The 12299-nt window shown below is 39.1% G+C and overlaps 1 protein-coding gene and 1 long non-coding RNA gene across 4 annotated transcripts; one reads left to right on the forward strand and one right to left on the reverse strand.

Annotated features, from left to right (window-relative positions):
• Positions 1 to 1700: 1700 nt before the first annotated feature.
• Positions 1701 to 7967, reverse strand: LOC132088129 (uncharacterized). Of its 3 annotated transcripts, none has more exons than XM_059496055.1 (20): positions 7761 to 7967; positions 7620 to 7688; positions 7493 to 7549; positions 7364 to 7408; positions 7169 to 7289; positions 6898 to 7067; positions 6689 to 6830; positions 6476 to 6612; positions 6265 to 6394; positions 6026 to 6174; positions 5840 to 5966; positions 5591 to 5745; positions 4745 to 5503; positions 3966 to 4679; positions 3776 to 3902; positions 3553 to 3707; positions 2714 to 3487; positions 2485 to 2620; positions 2113 to 2415; positions 1701 to 1916 (listed from the first exon to the last, which is right to left on the reverse strand). In XM_059496055.1, exons 1-20 carry the CDS (start codon positions 7882 to 7884, stop codon positions 1805 to 1807), a joined length of 4506 nt encoding a protein of 1501 aa, XP_059352038.1. In that variant the 5' UTR covers positions 7885 to 7967; the 3' UTR covers positions 1701 to 1804. The 3 variants fall into 3 exon arrangements, with proteins under 3 accessions (XP_059352038.1, XP_059352037.1, XP_059352039.1); XM_059496054.1 differs by having other exon boundaries at positions 7364 to 7438; XM_059496056.1 differs by lacking the exon at positions 1701 to 1916 and adding an exon at positions 1922 to 2052 and having other exon boundaries at positions 7364 to 7438.
• On the forward strand, positions 6017 to 9197 carry LOC130699399 (uncharacterized). Its single transcript, XR_009421378.1, has 10 exons — positions 6017 to 6156; positions 6214 to 6343; positions 6455 to 6622; positions 6685 to 6839; positions 6935 to 7073; positions 7134 to 7322; positions 7389 to 8423; positions 8484 to 8586; positions 8702 to 8754; positions 8869 to 9197. It is a non-coding gene; the product is annotated as an uncharacterized LOC130699399 (long non-coding RNA).
• The last annotated feature ends 3102 nt before the right edge of the window (positions 9198 to 12299 follow it).

Genomic DNA, 12299 nt, shown 5'->3' on the forward strand with positions numbered 1-12299 from the left:
ATTGGACTATTTTCGAATTTGTTTTCTACATGCTGAGCTTAAAGTCGTTTCTTTATCTTTCGGACGCAGCTGGGGAGGTTGGCGGTCGGACACGGAGGGAAATGACTGTGAAAACGGGAGTAAACAAGCCCAGGGTTTTTATGGAAGGTGGGGGGTAAGGCGGGTGTTCAAAACACAAAATGCCATCAGACCACCGCAAAATGTAACGCATCAAGTACTGGCATTCGACCCCTTGGCTTGGTTTGAGTGAGGCAACGGTCCAATAACACGACAGGAATCATCGATCATGCTTACTGAATTCCCAACTCTAGAAACGGAAATAGACATGGGGGACAAGAAACGGAAGGTTTCACGTGACGGAATTTTTTATTTATTTATGTTAAGAAACATTTATCGAAGCAAAAAAAAATTTATTTTAGCTAAGTTGATTTCGTGTCCTTTATGTTTTCTCGTCTCCGTTTTCGGCTTTCAAACCAATTATATGCCGCCAATTAGGTTTACCGCTTTTGAAAGCATACGCATCAGCAAGTCTGTGTTGAATTGCTCACGCGTTAAATCTTGCCTTTCATGGGCGTTCTTTGCGCGTCATTTTTTATTAAAAATTAAGATAACACAATGAACTTTGACGGGAAGTCTACTACACCAAAGAGGTGGTAGGTGGAGGCATTTTTCTACCTCTGTTAGTTGATGGTGTTCAAAGTTCGCCACCCAAACTAGCGGCTATTATTTCTTTATCAAATTCAACTGAATCGCAATTTTGCGGTAAACGATTGCTGAACGAAGGTCACACCTCCGATCAGAACAGGCCCGTAATTCTTCTAACGGCATCTCTAATAATTCACGTTAGAAAGGGAAAAAGGCGGTTTGTAACTGAGCCGCAATAAATGCTCCGTAAATCTTGTGATTTAATATGCACTTGTGCAAGCTAGACTGGCTTATTAAAAAATCACGTGCCCACCACCACTTGACGACACGCAATCACGGTTTCCTAGCTACCGAGTTGAACTCCAACTGTCAAAGAGCTGCTGTACAACTAGCTTATTTATAAGTAACTGAAAAACGACCTGCCTATTTACATTTCTGACGATTTTCCTCTCCTTTTTTGGGGGTTTCTGTTTTGTATGATTGCCGTTGTTTGTTCTTACGTTACATTTTATCTCGAACTTCCCGTCTGTTCATCCCTTAAAGTACGTACGTTCAGTTCAAAAACACGCAATCAAACGGAAAAGGCGAGCACTTAAAATTGGGTAATTTAAGAACTGCTGTCGAGTAATCAATCTCATTGTTGTACTGACGAAATCATTTTGGCAACACCGTGCGCACGTTTTGTTACATTTAGTAAGGCGAAAGACATCCCTGAAACGGATTTGTATGGATCGTTTCTGTCCCGAAAGATTCACCGTTTGTATCTCTTATGTCAAATTAGCCGGTAATTAGGACACTGCGTTACGTAATATCAAACCTAAGAAGTACGTGCTTCAGCTTGGACCATTTTTTGTGTGCTAGACCTCCCCGTGTTACTGTCCGTGTTGAGGAGTGACGACTGTCTCTAACCATAGATTTACATTATCTTTACAGCATCTATTGGGAAAGAGGTTACGTCAATCACCAAGTAAATAGTAGTCAAGACAAACACGCCTAAGATCAACTAAATTGTTTTGTATTTGAAATAATTTGCTCAACGAATGGAAGGCAACAAACGAAAAGAAAAATGGCGTGAATTGAAGACAAGCTATGCAGAGATAAAGACTTGATGTAGGAATGAATAGTATTGCCAGATGAATCAATTAAATGAATTTATAATCTAGAAAGCCACGCCCGTTACGTTAGTATTTTCAGCTAATGAAAGAGCCTTGGGTTGATTGAGATGGGCGTTGGTTCGTTTCTTGATGTCTAATTTTCCGGACTCAGTTTTCCTTCGAAAAAAAAAAGAAAAGGGGTAGATTGATGATGAAGTTTTCTGTTGCAATAACAATCGGTACTCTAAAACACTAAATATAAATATCCCGAAAGCGTTGAATGTAACGTTCGTCACGCCCGGCTTCGTTGCAGCTATGAGAAACAACAAGTGTTGGACGAGAAATACTTAAGGTGGCAGTGCTGTTGATTTACCTTTTGTGGATACCGTAACCAATGCCCACGACAAGGCCCAGTAGAACGGAGCCTAACATCGAAAGGCCGATTATAAGTGTTAGCGCACTCCAGCTGTCGTTCGCCAACGTTGCATGCAAAACTGAGGTCGCATAATTGACATCACAAGTCAATTGGCCCTGAAGTGGATCTGGCAAGGTGACCACCTTTTGAATGATCGAGCCAGACGAAACGGCAAACTCGGTGCATGAGGTTAAATTTTCAGAGCTGGTCCACACCTTCCAGCATTTGACTTCGTCGCATTCCAAGGGAAGGATTAACGGACTGAAGATCAAAGCAGGGAAGAATACTAATTAAGATTTATGAATTAAATTGAATGACCAACATTTGTACTTGATTTCAATTTCGGTTCCGTTGATCTCCACAGTTGATTGAGTCATTTCAATGTAATACAAACACTCCAGAGGAAACGACCACTCCAAGCGGAAGAGATTGGACGTAATGCTCGCCACATTGGGTACATCGACGGCTGTGAAAAACGGGCAAAGTAAGTGTTGAATGTAAATACAGAAAATGTGAAATTTTAGTAATTTATTGTTTTAAATAGGGCGTTTTATGTTACCGAACGGAATGTTGAGAAGAGTAGATTGCGCATACCCATTCAGTTCAGCTGACTCTGAATTATTTTGCACTGGAATTACACTGACCAAATAGCTTGAACAAGACAAAAAGGTAAAATTGCTTTCAGGTAAACCCAGCCTGTTGGTTGAATCATTGCACGCTAACAAGTGACCATTTTCCATCTGAACACCGTGTTCGAAAGATGACGACCCTTTTCCGGTAGCAGAACATCCACGCGGTACACGGATTCGATGGATGTCGTCTGCCGTACTGTTGATTCGGATTTCCCATGACAAGGAATCAGCAAGCAAACACGCTGGTTCTTCCCAATTCATTAGGACGCTTTGATGCTTATCGCCGTTTATCACCTTTACTTCAGGTATCATCATATTCTTCTCGTTTCTCTGTAATTGACTTAAGAGAGGGCCTAGCTCCTTGCTGGCCCAACGAACTTCTTTGGCGAAGGAAATGTCCTCGTACAACGGACGAAAAGTGGTCGGTAATGCCTCGCATCTGTCCATTCTGTGGACTGTAACTCGTCCAGAACAAATGACGGCCGTTGAGTTTTCTTCGTTGGCCGTTCCAACTTCGCATAGTAAAACGTGTTGAACTGGAGGATGGACATCAGGCAGCTGGAGTTCGATCGCAACCAATCGTGCAGAACAGCGCCCATCGAACGTATCAAAAACCATTTCAAAGTCCAAGTAGATGTTGTTGTTATCAATCACCACAGTAACCGAAGTTTTATCGGGTGAAACTTCCAATTCATTATCTCCTAAAAAGGTAATTAGCATTTATCCAGCGTTTCCACCACTAATGCATGCTAGACATAAATCATACCAGGCAACGTCGTCAACTTGAGGTTGGTTGTTTCAACTCGGACGTTGTAATCTGAACAAGGCGCTAAAGACACGTCGCCTGCAATAATTTTATGAGAAATTTGACATTTCTCCTCATCACACGCTACGCTAGAACCTGGAGCGTTATCCGAAGGCCTGTCAATACGTCAATGATTTACGAAAGAACAAATGGTAAAATTTGTTTGCTAGAAATATGAACGTACTCTATAGAGAAAACAGTGCCATTAACTTCCACGTCGATTTCAGCAGAATCCACACACTGTGACGGTATGGTCAAATGGAGTTCGAAGTTATTGGATGTGACATTGACGATTTTCACATCCCCGACATCTAAAAGAGAAACACATTAAAATTTTCTAGCAAAAAAAAAAAAAGATAATTTAAAGGATTTACTGGAAGGACCAAATGGTGAGGTAAAACTGATTGACTGCGAAAATTCCAATAGCTCTGCAGGTGATTTCCCTTTGACAACCGGAGTTACAAGAAGTGTGTAATCGGTACACGGAGAAAGACCGATGTCATGCAGTTGCCGATTCGCGTAACACTCAAGTTGGCCCCCTTTCAAGTCAACCCGGTGAAAGCCTGGGGATTCCTCGCCAATGCCGGAGCAGTTGTACGGAATTCTTAGGACACGATGAAGATTTCCGTTATTTTGGCGAAATTCCATATTCCAAGAAAATGGCACTCCGTTTAGGCAAGCAGGATCTTTCCATTTCATTTGCAAGACGCGTCGTTCGACTTGATGGACTTCAAGTTCGATTGGAAATGAGCCTTTCTGACCAGTGTTTTCAACCAATGGCGAAAGGGTTTCGTTGAACCAGAACACTTGGTCTGTGTCTACTTTGGGGTACTGCAAGCCGACAGTAACTGCGAGAGGTTGGCACAAATTTAAATGATTAAATTCTACAATGCCTTCGCAAATGATGTTCTTATTGCAGGGGACTGTCTGTTCAATTAGTTTGGCGCCAGGTATTTTGAATGTGGCTGAAATTATGCGATCGTCGCAAGGGCAGCGTTCCTTTTGAACGTTCAATTTCAATGCCCATTCTTCGCCATTCGAGTGAGACGCAACAAATTTCATGTTATTGGATGACACGTCCTCGAATTCTAAGACCAAACAGAAGAAACGTTTGTTACAAACTTATGATTTTGCATCACGTAGCTGCGCTTACCTAAAGGAATGAACTCGGTAGTGAACGTGGTTGTTATCGAGATACGGCTGAGGGATGCTGCATCACCGGTTATCATTGGAGTCAAGCTCAGAGAATAATTAGTGCACGGTGTCAAGTTGATAGCGTCCTTATCTGGTAATAACTTTCCGTCAGAGCACGTTATTTGACCGTTATTAAAGATAACGGAGCTTTTCGTTGGATTCCTGTTCGACCTTGAGCACTGAGATGGAATTGTCAAGTGATACTCCTCCGAGGCTTTCATACCGGATAAAATAATGCTTAAGTTTGTCGGAGATGTTGCCGTGCCCATGAAGCAGATGGGGTTTCTCCAGTCTACCGCCATCGATTGTTGAATAGCGTTGGCTTTCACAAATAGGTCAGACAACGCTTGAACGCCACTCCATGATTCAGGTTTTGTCGGTTCGATAATTGCATTGAACCAGTTACCCTTGTATACGTTGAAGCTCAGTTCTGGCTTCGAATACAATGGCCGAATGGCAATGTTCAATTTGGGACGGCAAATAAGATTGGGTTGGACTATTTGCACGAAAACGGTACAGTTTTTGCGAAATGGAATGGTGGCTTCGTTATTCTCGCATGGCAAGACCATGGGCTTCGATGGTAAGTCAAAAAATTGTAATTCAATCGCATTCTTCCATCTGCCACAACTTTCTTGGATTCTCTCAAAGGATACTGAGATAATCAGCGTTCCATTTGTGGTGTAACTGGACGTCAATGGGCGAATCGAAACCGTGGAAGCTAAAATATGAATAGCAAACAAAAAGAAACACGATTAACGAACCTAATCGGCTTATAAACCTTCGACCACTATCATTGTTTACTTACGTGGGGGTGTTTCAATGTTTAAAACTTCATGACTACCCTCCATTTCCATCTCGTATCGATTGCAAGGCAAAAACCCATTTCGATCTTTACTTAAGTAGGCTCCACATCGACGAGAATCGTCGTCACAGTTTGTGCTAACATTACTGAAATACCTCCTGGAAATAAAACCGATAGAGAAAAAGGTAAATCGAAGATATTTTTGAAAAAAAAAAAAAAAAATTAAACATGCATAAGTTTTTTTTTGCTTACTCCCTTGTTATTTCATCCGTTAATGCTATCGAGAAATTTTTCCTCTCGGAATGGCATCCCAGTTTCCAGGAAAAACGAACTGGGTTATCCAAATCACCATTGAATACGCTTGCGAGTTCCAGCACACCTGCAAAACGCTTAATTGTTAGAAGTTCATTTAAGCTTTCAGACGGAGGTGAGAGTTACTTGGTCGGAGTAATTTCAAAGAAGACGTGTTCGAATTGCTTGATTTGATCCAGCTCGTTACACAAGGATCTACTTCGTACACATATTCGCAAAATCCTTTACTGCAAAAATCACTTGGCGGAGCTTTCAAGGTGAGTTTACTAAATACCCTGTTCATCAAAACAAACAATAATAACAATTTATCCTAGGGCTAGTAATGAATGCTGTATTCTTCTACCATTATCAACATGAACACTTACGGTTTCTCGAACGAGTTCGTCTTCGCTACCATCAAAACAGGATCGAATGGGCAATTTACGGGCGAGATGGACCAACGCAGTAAGTACTGAAATTTCCACGGAATAACTTCTGCACTCAAATTCTTGGTGGCTATAAAATTTGAAAAAAGAGAGTGTCTGATTACATTCCGTGTGTAAAATTGTCTTACAGGTAACTAAGATGATTTCATACTGGGAGGAGTGTTGACTATCCGGAGATCACTTCCGTCAATCTTTAAAGAGTATTGGGAACACGGAGAAGTGCGTAATTTATCCGTCATCGTTATGCATGTTCTATTTGCACACGTCGCATTCAATCTTTCCTGTTTCCTGAATTGTGGTAAATGGATACTGAATACTAAAAGGAACTATTGCCGTTGAATTTTAATTATATTTTTTCAGTTACGGAACGGATGTTTTGATATCGGCTAACGTGACGAAAACCGGCATCATAAAATCAGCATCGCAGGTGATTTTCCAGCGCAATTTTGCCGGAGCATTTGCCATTTCCGACAGATCTTCTCGCAAACTTTGAGGATCGACGTCAACTGGAATGAGTATGTTATGTTTATAGCTTGTATGTAAAGAAATTGTTTGCAATGAAAATTCTCTCACCGGTGGTCACATATTCTGTGTTTCGTTCGCCACCAAGACGAAACTGAAAATTGGAACAGGATTTCACTGGAACGGTAAAATTGCATTTGGCCATCAAGTCCGAATATTTGTGACATATATGTTTGCCCATGGTAACTCTCTGGTTCAGAGTAATTAACTCGGTTTTCAGACTGCAGGTAAAACAAGTAAAATAAGGAATATTGTCTCAATAAATGCTTAATTTTTTTCGGCAACAGCTACAGAAGATCGTTGTGCTATCATTGAGACTTACTTGTTTATTTCGGAGATGTTGAGAAGCCGATCAGAGTCCAAACCGTTGGTAGCGTTCATGATCGTCCACTCCAGATATACCGTTGTCTCATTTAAAGTCTTCATTCGAAAGTGTAACATCCCTACACGCAATTGGACACAAATAGGTACCATCGGTAATCTAAACTTAACACTACATAAATATTTTAATTTTTACTGAATTGATGAAAGAGTTTCTCCAGGTCCTCTTGAACGGCTGCCACTGTTGTTATTTCAAAATGATTTAAAAGCACTGGTTTGATCAAAATATTTACTGATCTCAGTTAATTCAAAGGAAAATCCCTACCCGGTTGACTGATTGGTGCAAGATCCGATATGTCAGAAGAACCTGCTGATGGTGGAGCTGCACGCAAAACAATTTGTTTGTTTGTTTACATCAAAACTAATCGTTTAATTGTGGTAGTCTTTCATACCCGATTGGCTTATGGGTTCATAAGATACGTTGCCATGCATCCAGTTGTCGAGCAGATCTTCGTCAAATTCTACGGTTGAGCCCAGAAACAAACACATGGTTATTCGTTATTTTCAAAAATTGGGCATGCAGGTGTATCTACCTCCATCTGCGCTGTGTGGGAGCAGTTCGTCGATTTCTGACCTTTTCGCACTTCCTGTATCGAGTGAAAATAACCAAATAGCAGCTGCGCACCAATAGAAGACACAACGATTGGCCAAACCCATGTTCTTGAATCAATGATACCAGTAGCAAAGAAAACACGATCTCGTGAAATGGATTCAAAACTAGCTGGCCGTTTGATGTGAACTGTTTCATACTAGTCAATCCTTCGAGCAAACCTATACGCAGACAGAAGAGGAAATCCCTTGGTTAGGAAAAGGAAACGAAAATAACCTCAACGGAAGCCTTTTATCTCTTAGTTTTCTCAACCAAATTTGCGTCATAAGTTCAGCAGAAAGTTATCGTATGTGTTTTGCATCCAGACGCGCGCTACGAGATTGTTCGATTCCGTCATCTATGTTGCAATTAAGAAGATAAAGCGGACAAAGCGTTGCTAGATGACCCCTTGCCGTTTTATTTTCTTTTCCTGGTGTCTTGTAGGGAAAAATCGATGGACACCCTTGGGGATATTTCTAATGTTGACACCTTCTTAGAAACTACATGAAGAAACGGTCGAACATCTAACGTTGGCTGTAGCATCGTCCTGTAGCAGCGGTTTCCCTATTCATACTATGGGCCTTCAAACCTTTAGACACACTGGAAAGTAAGTCGACAAGTGGACGTGGCGTCACCATTAAAGAACGGAGTGATTTATTTTTTTTAGTTATATCTTCTTGTGCATATGTTTAATTGTGACTCACCACATTAAATTCAACCAGAGGTTAACCTTCTACACTGCTAAACAATGGCGCAACCGTCTGTTACTGGTAAGCATATCGCACTACCATTAGAGGGCACGAAAATGGTCCGCCGTTCAACGGTATTAAGAATAATAGGTAAAATTTATAACTGAATGTATTTTTTTTTTTAACTTTCATTCAGTTCCATTAGGAGAAGCAAGAGTTATAAACATAGGAGGATGTCCGGCTTGTCGGGTATGGTGAAAGGTTGTCAGATCGATCAGATGTGGCAGTCTTACGTATACATTTACATTTGCAGTGAAGAGCACTGTATATTAATTGTTCCTCTCCTTTTTATGATGGAACCAGGTGGGGACACTGAAATATTACTTCACCTGCACTGGTATCACGCTTGCCATTTTGTTCTTTCCCATCGGCTTACTTTGCCTTTTCGGATTGCAGGAGCAACGATGTACGCACTGTGGAGTTGTTCTTTAGTAATTTTCAACTGTTATTTACCTAAGGTAGTTAACTGATTTCTTGCAATTTCTCATCGTAACTATAGACCATAGGTATTAACAGTTAGTCATGAGCCATCGCTCAAATTGCATGTTGTCTATGCCGCCTACTTGTTGATTGTGACCACGACTTCTTACTGCATCCGAGTTTCCTTAATAACGATGATGTAAAAATATAAACTACTTATTTGTTCAAAATCGACAAAAAGTGACAGCGTTTAGAAATTGATCAAAAAACACCAATTGATATTAAAATTTTTCCACAGAATTGCAAAACTGCATTCTTTTTCTGGCCAAACTAGCTGTTTTTTAACTGAAAGAAACAAAAGGGCCAACAATACAAAAAATTTGTCGTTCCATATTTTCGGTGGTTTTCTCGTTAGGCTAATAGTTTTCGAATAAAACGTAAAAAATGGTGAAGATGGGTTCAAAAATAAGCCCGACTTTTTTTCATTTTAAAGATAAATTATGATTATTTCAAAAACGGCTAACTTGACACGAAAACCAATAGCTTTTTCTGAATCGGCGTTAAATTTGGGTTATACTGTGTGATTTTTATCGCATTCCAAGAGATTTCGATTTTTTTCAGATTTTGGCAAAAGTGAGAAGGCTATAGCCTTCCCACTTTTTCAATTTTGGCTAAATTCTAGATTTCGCTAAAAATACATGCTTTCGATGCATCATTGAACGGAAATCACGAATATGTGGGTGGTTTTCTCCTTGGGCTAATAGTTTTCGAATAAAACGTAAAAAACAGTGAAGATGGGTTCAAAAATAAGCCCGACTTTTTTCGTTTTTAAGACAAATTACGATGATTTCAAAAACGGCTAACTTGACACTAAAACAAATAGCTTTTTCTAAATCAGCGTTAAATTTGGGATATATTGTGTGATTTTCATCGCATTCTAAGAGGTTTCGATTTTTTTCAGATTTTGGCAAAAGTGAGAAGGCTATAGCCTTCCCACTTTTTCAGTTTTGGCTAAATTCTAGATTTCGCTAAAAATACATGATTTCGATGCAAAATTGAACGGGAATCACGAATATGCGGGTGGTTTCCTCGTTGGGCTAATGGTTTTCGAATAAAACGTAAAAAAAGGTGAAGTTGGATTTCAAAAATAAGCCTAACTTTTTCATTTTAAACGATTATTTCAAAACAGCTAACTTGACAAGAAAACAAATAGCTTTTTCTGGATCAGCGTTAAATATCTGATTATACTACGTGATTTTCATTGCATTCCAAGAGATTTCGATTTTTTCAGATTTTGGCAAAAATTAAGAGAAGGCCTTCCCACTTTTTCAGTTTTGGCTAAATCCTAGATTTCGCTAAAAATACATGATTTCGATGCAAAATTGAACGGGAATCACGAATATGCGGGTGGTTTCCTCGTTGGGCTAATGGTTTTCGAATAAAACGTAAAAAACAGTGAAGATGGGTTCAAAAAGTAAGCCCAACAAAATATATAAGCCCGACTTTTTTTCATTTTAAAGGCAAATTATGATTAATTCAAAAACGGCTAACTTGACACGAAAACCAATAGCTTTTTCTGAATCGGCGTTAAATTTGGGTTATACTGTGTGATTTTTATCGCATTCCAAGAGATTTCGATTTTTTCAGATTTTGGCAAATGTGAGAAGGCTATAGCCTTCCCACTTTTTCAATTTTGGCTAAATTCTAGATTTCGCTAAAAATACATGATTTCGATGCATAATTGAACGGGAATCACAAATATGCGTGTGGTTTCCTCGTTGGGCTAATAGTTTTCGAATAAAACGTAAAAAATGGTGAAGATGGGTTCAAAAATAAGCCCGACTTTTTTTCTTTTTAAAGGCAAATTACGATTATTTCAAAAACGGCTATTTTGACACTAAAACAAATAGCTTTTTCTGAATCGGCGTTAAATTTGGGTTATACTGTGTGATTTTCATCGCATTCCAAGAGATTTCGATTTTTCCAGATTTTGTTAAAAGTGAGAAGGCTATAGCCTTCCCACTTTTTCAATTTTGGCTAAATTCTAGATTTCGCTAGAAATACATGATTTCGATGCATAATTGAACGGGAATCACGGATAAGCGAGTGGTTTTTTCGTTCGGCTAATAGTTTTCGAATAAAACGTAAAAAACGGTGGAGTTGGGTTCAAAATAAGCCCGACTTTTCTTCATTTTTAAGACAAATAACGATTATTTTAAAAACGGCTATTTTGACACGAAAACAAATAGCTTTTAATGAATCAGCGTTAAATTTGGGTTATACTGTGTGATTTTTATCGCATTCCAAGAGATTTCGATTTTTTTCAGATTTTGGCAAAAGTGAGAAGGCTATAGCCTTCCCACTTTTTCAATTTTGGCTAAATTCTAGATTTCGCTAAAAATACATGATTTCGATGCATAATTGAACGGGAATCACGAATATGCGGGTGGTTTCCTCGTTGGGCCAATGGTTTTCGAATAAAACGTAAAAAACAGTGAAGATGGGTTCAAAAAGTAAGCCCAACAAAATATATAAGCCCGACTTTTTTTCATTTTAAAGATAAATTATGATTATTTTAAAAACGGCTGACTTGACACGAAAACCAATAGCTTTTTCTGAATCGGCGTTAAATTTGGGTTATACTGTGTGATTTTTATCGCATTCCAAGAGATTTCGATTTTTTCAGATTTTGGCAAATGTGAGAAGGCTATAGCCTTCCCACTTTTTCAATTTTGGCTAAATTCTAGATTTCGCTAAAAATACATGATTTCGATGCATAATTGAACGGGAATCACGAATATGCGGGTGGTTTTCCCGTTGGGCTAATAGTTTTCGAATAAAACGTAAAAAATGGTGAAGATGGGTTCAAAAATAAGCCCGACTTTTTTCGTTTTTAAGACATATTACGATTATTTCAAAAACGGCTAACTTGACACTAAAACAAATAGCTTTTTCTAAATCAGCGTTAAATTTGGGTTATACTGTGTGATTTTCATCGCTTTCCAAGAGATTTCGATTTTTTCAGATTTTGACAAAAGTGAGAAGGCTATAGCCTTCCCACTTTTTCAATTTTGGCTAAATTCTAGATTTCGCTAAAAATACATGATTTCGATGCATAATTGAACGGGAATCACGAATATGCGGGTGGTTTTCCCGTTGGGCTAATAGTTTTCGAATAAAACGTAAAAAACAGTGAAGATTGGTTCTAAAATATGCCCGACAAAATATATAAGCCCGGTTTATCTTTTTCGGGATAGAACTTTAGGATGCCATGCCAATGCTTATTCAAAAAGCCGCAATTTATATTACTTTTA

Source organism: Daphnia carinata, chromosome 7 (assembly GCF_022539665.2).
Source record: "Daphnia carinata strain CSIRO-1 chromosome 7, CSIRO_AGI_Dcar_HiC_V3, whole genome shotgun sequence".
NCBI classification, from domain to species: Eukaryota; Metazoa; Arthropoda; class Branchiopoda; order Diplostraca; family Daphniidae; genus Daphnia; species Daphnia carinata.

Excerpts from the sequence above, each read along its gene's own strand:
- LOC132088129 (XM_059496054.1), bottom strand. The coding sequence starts at position 7,884 with ATGGGTTTGGCCAATCGTTGTGTCTTCTATTGGTGCGCAGCTGCTATT. Across the intron at positions 3,708-3,775 it reads GGCACTGTTTTCTCTATAGA|GCCTTCGGATAACGCTCCAG; the intron begins GTACGTTCATAT and ends ACGTATTGACAG. Across the intron at positions 2,416-2,484 it reads GGAACCGAAATTGAAATCAA|TCCGTTAATCCTTCCCTTGG; the intron begins GTACAAATGTTG and ends TTTGATCTTCAG.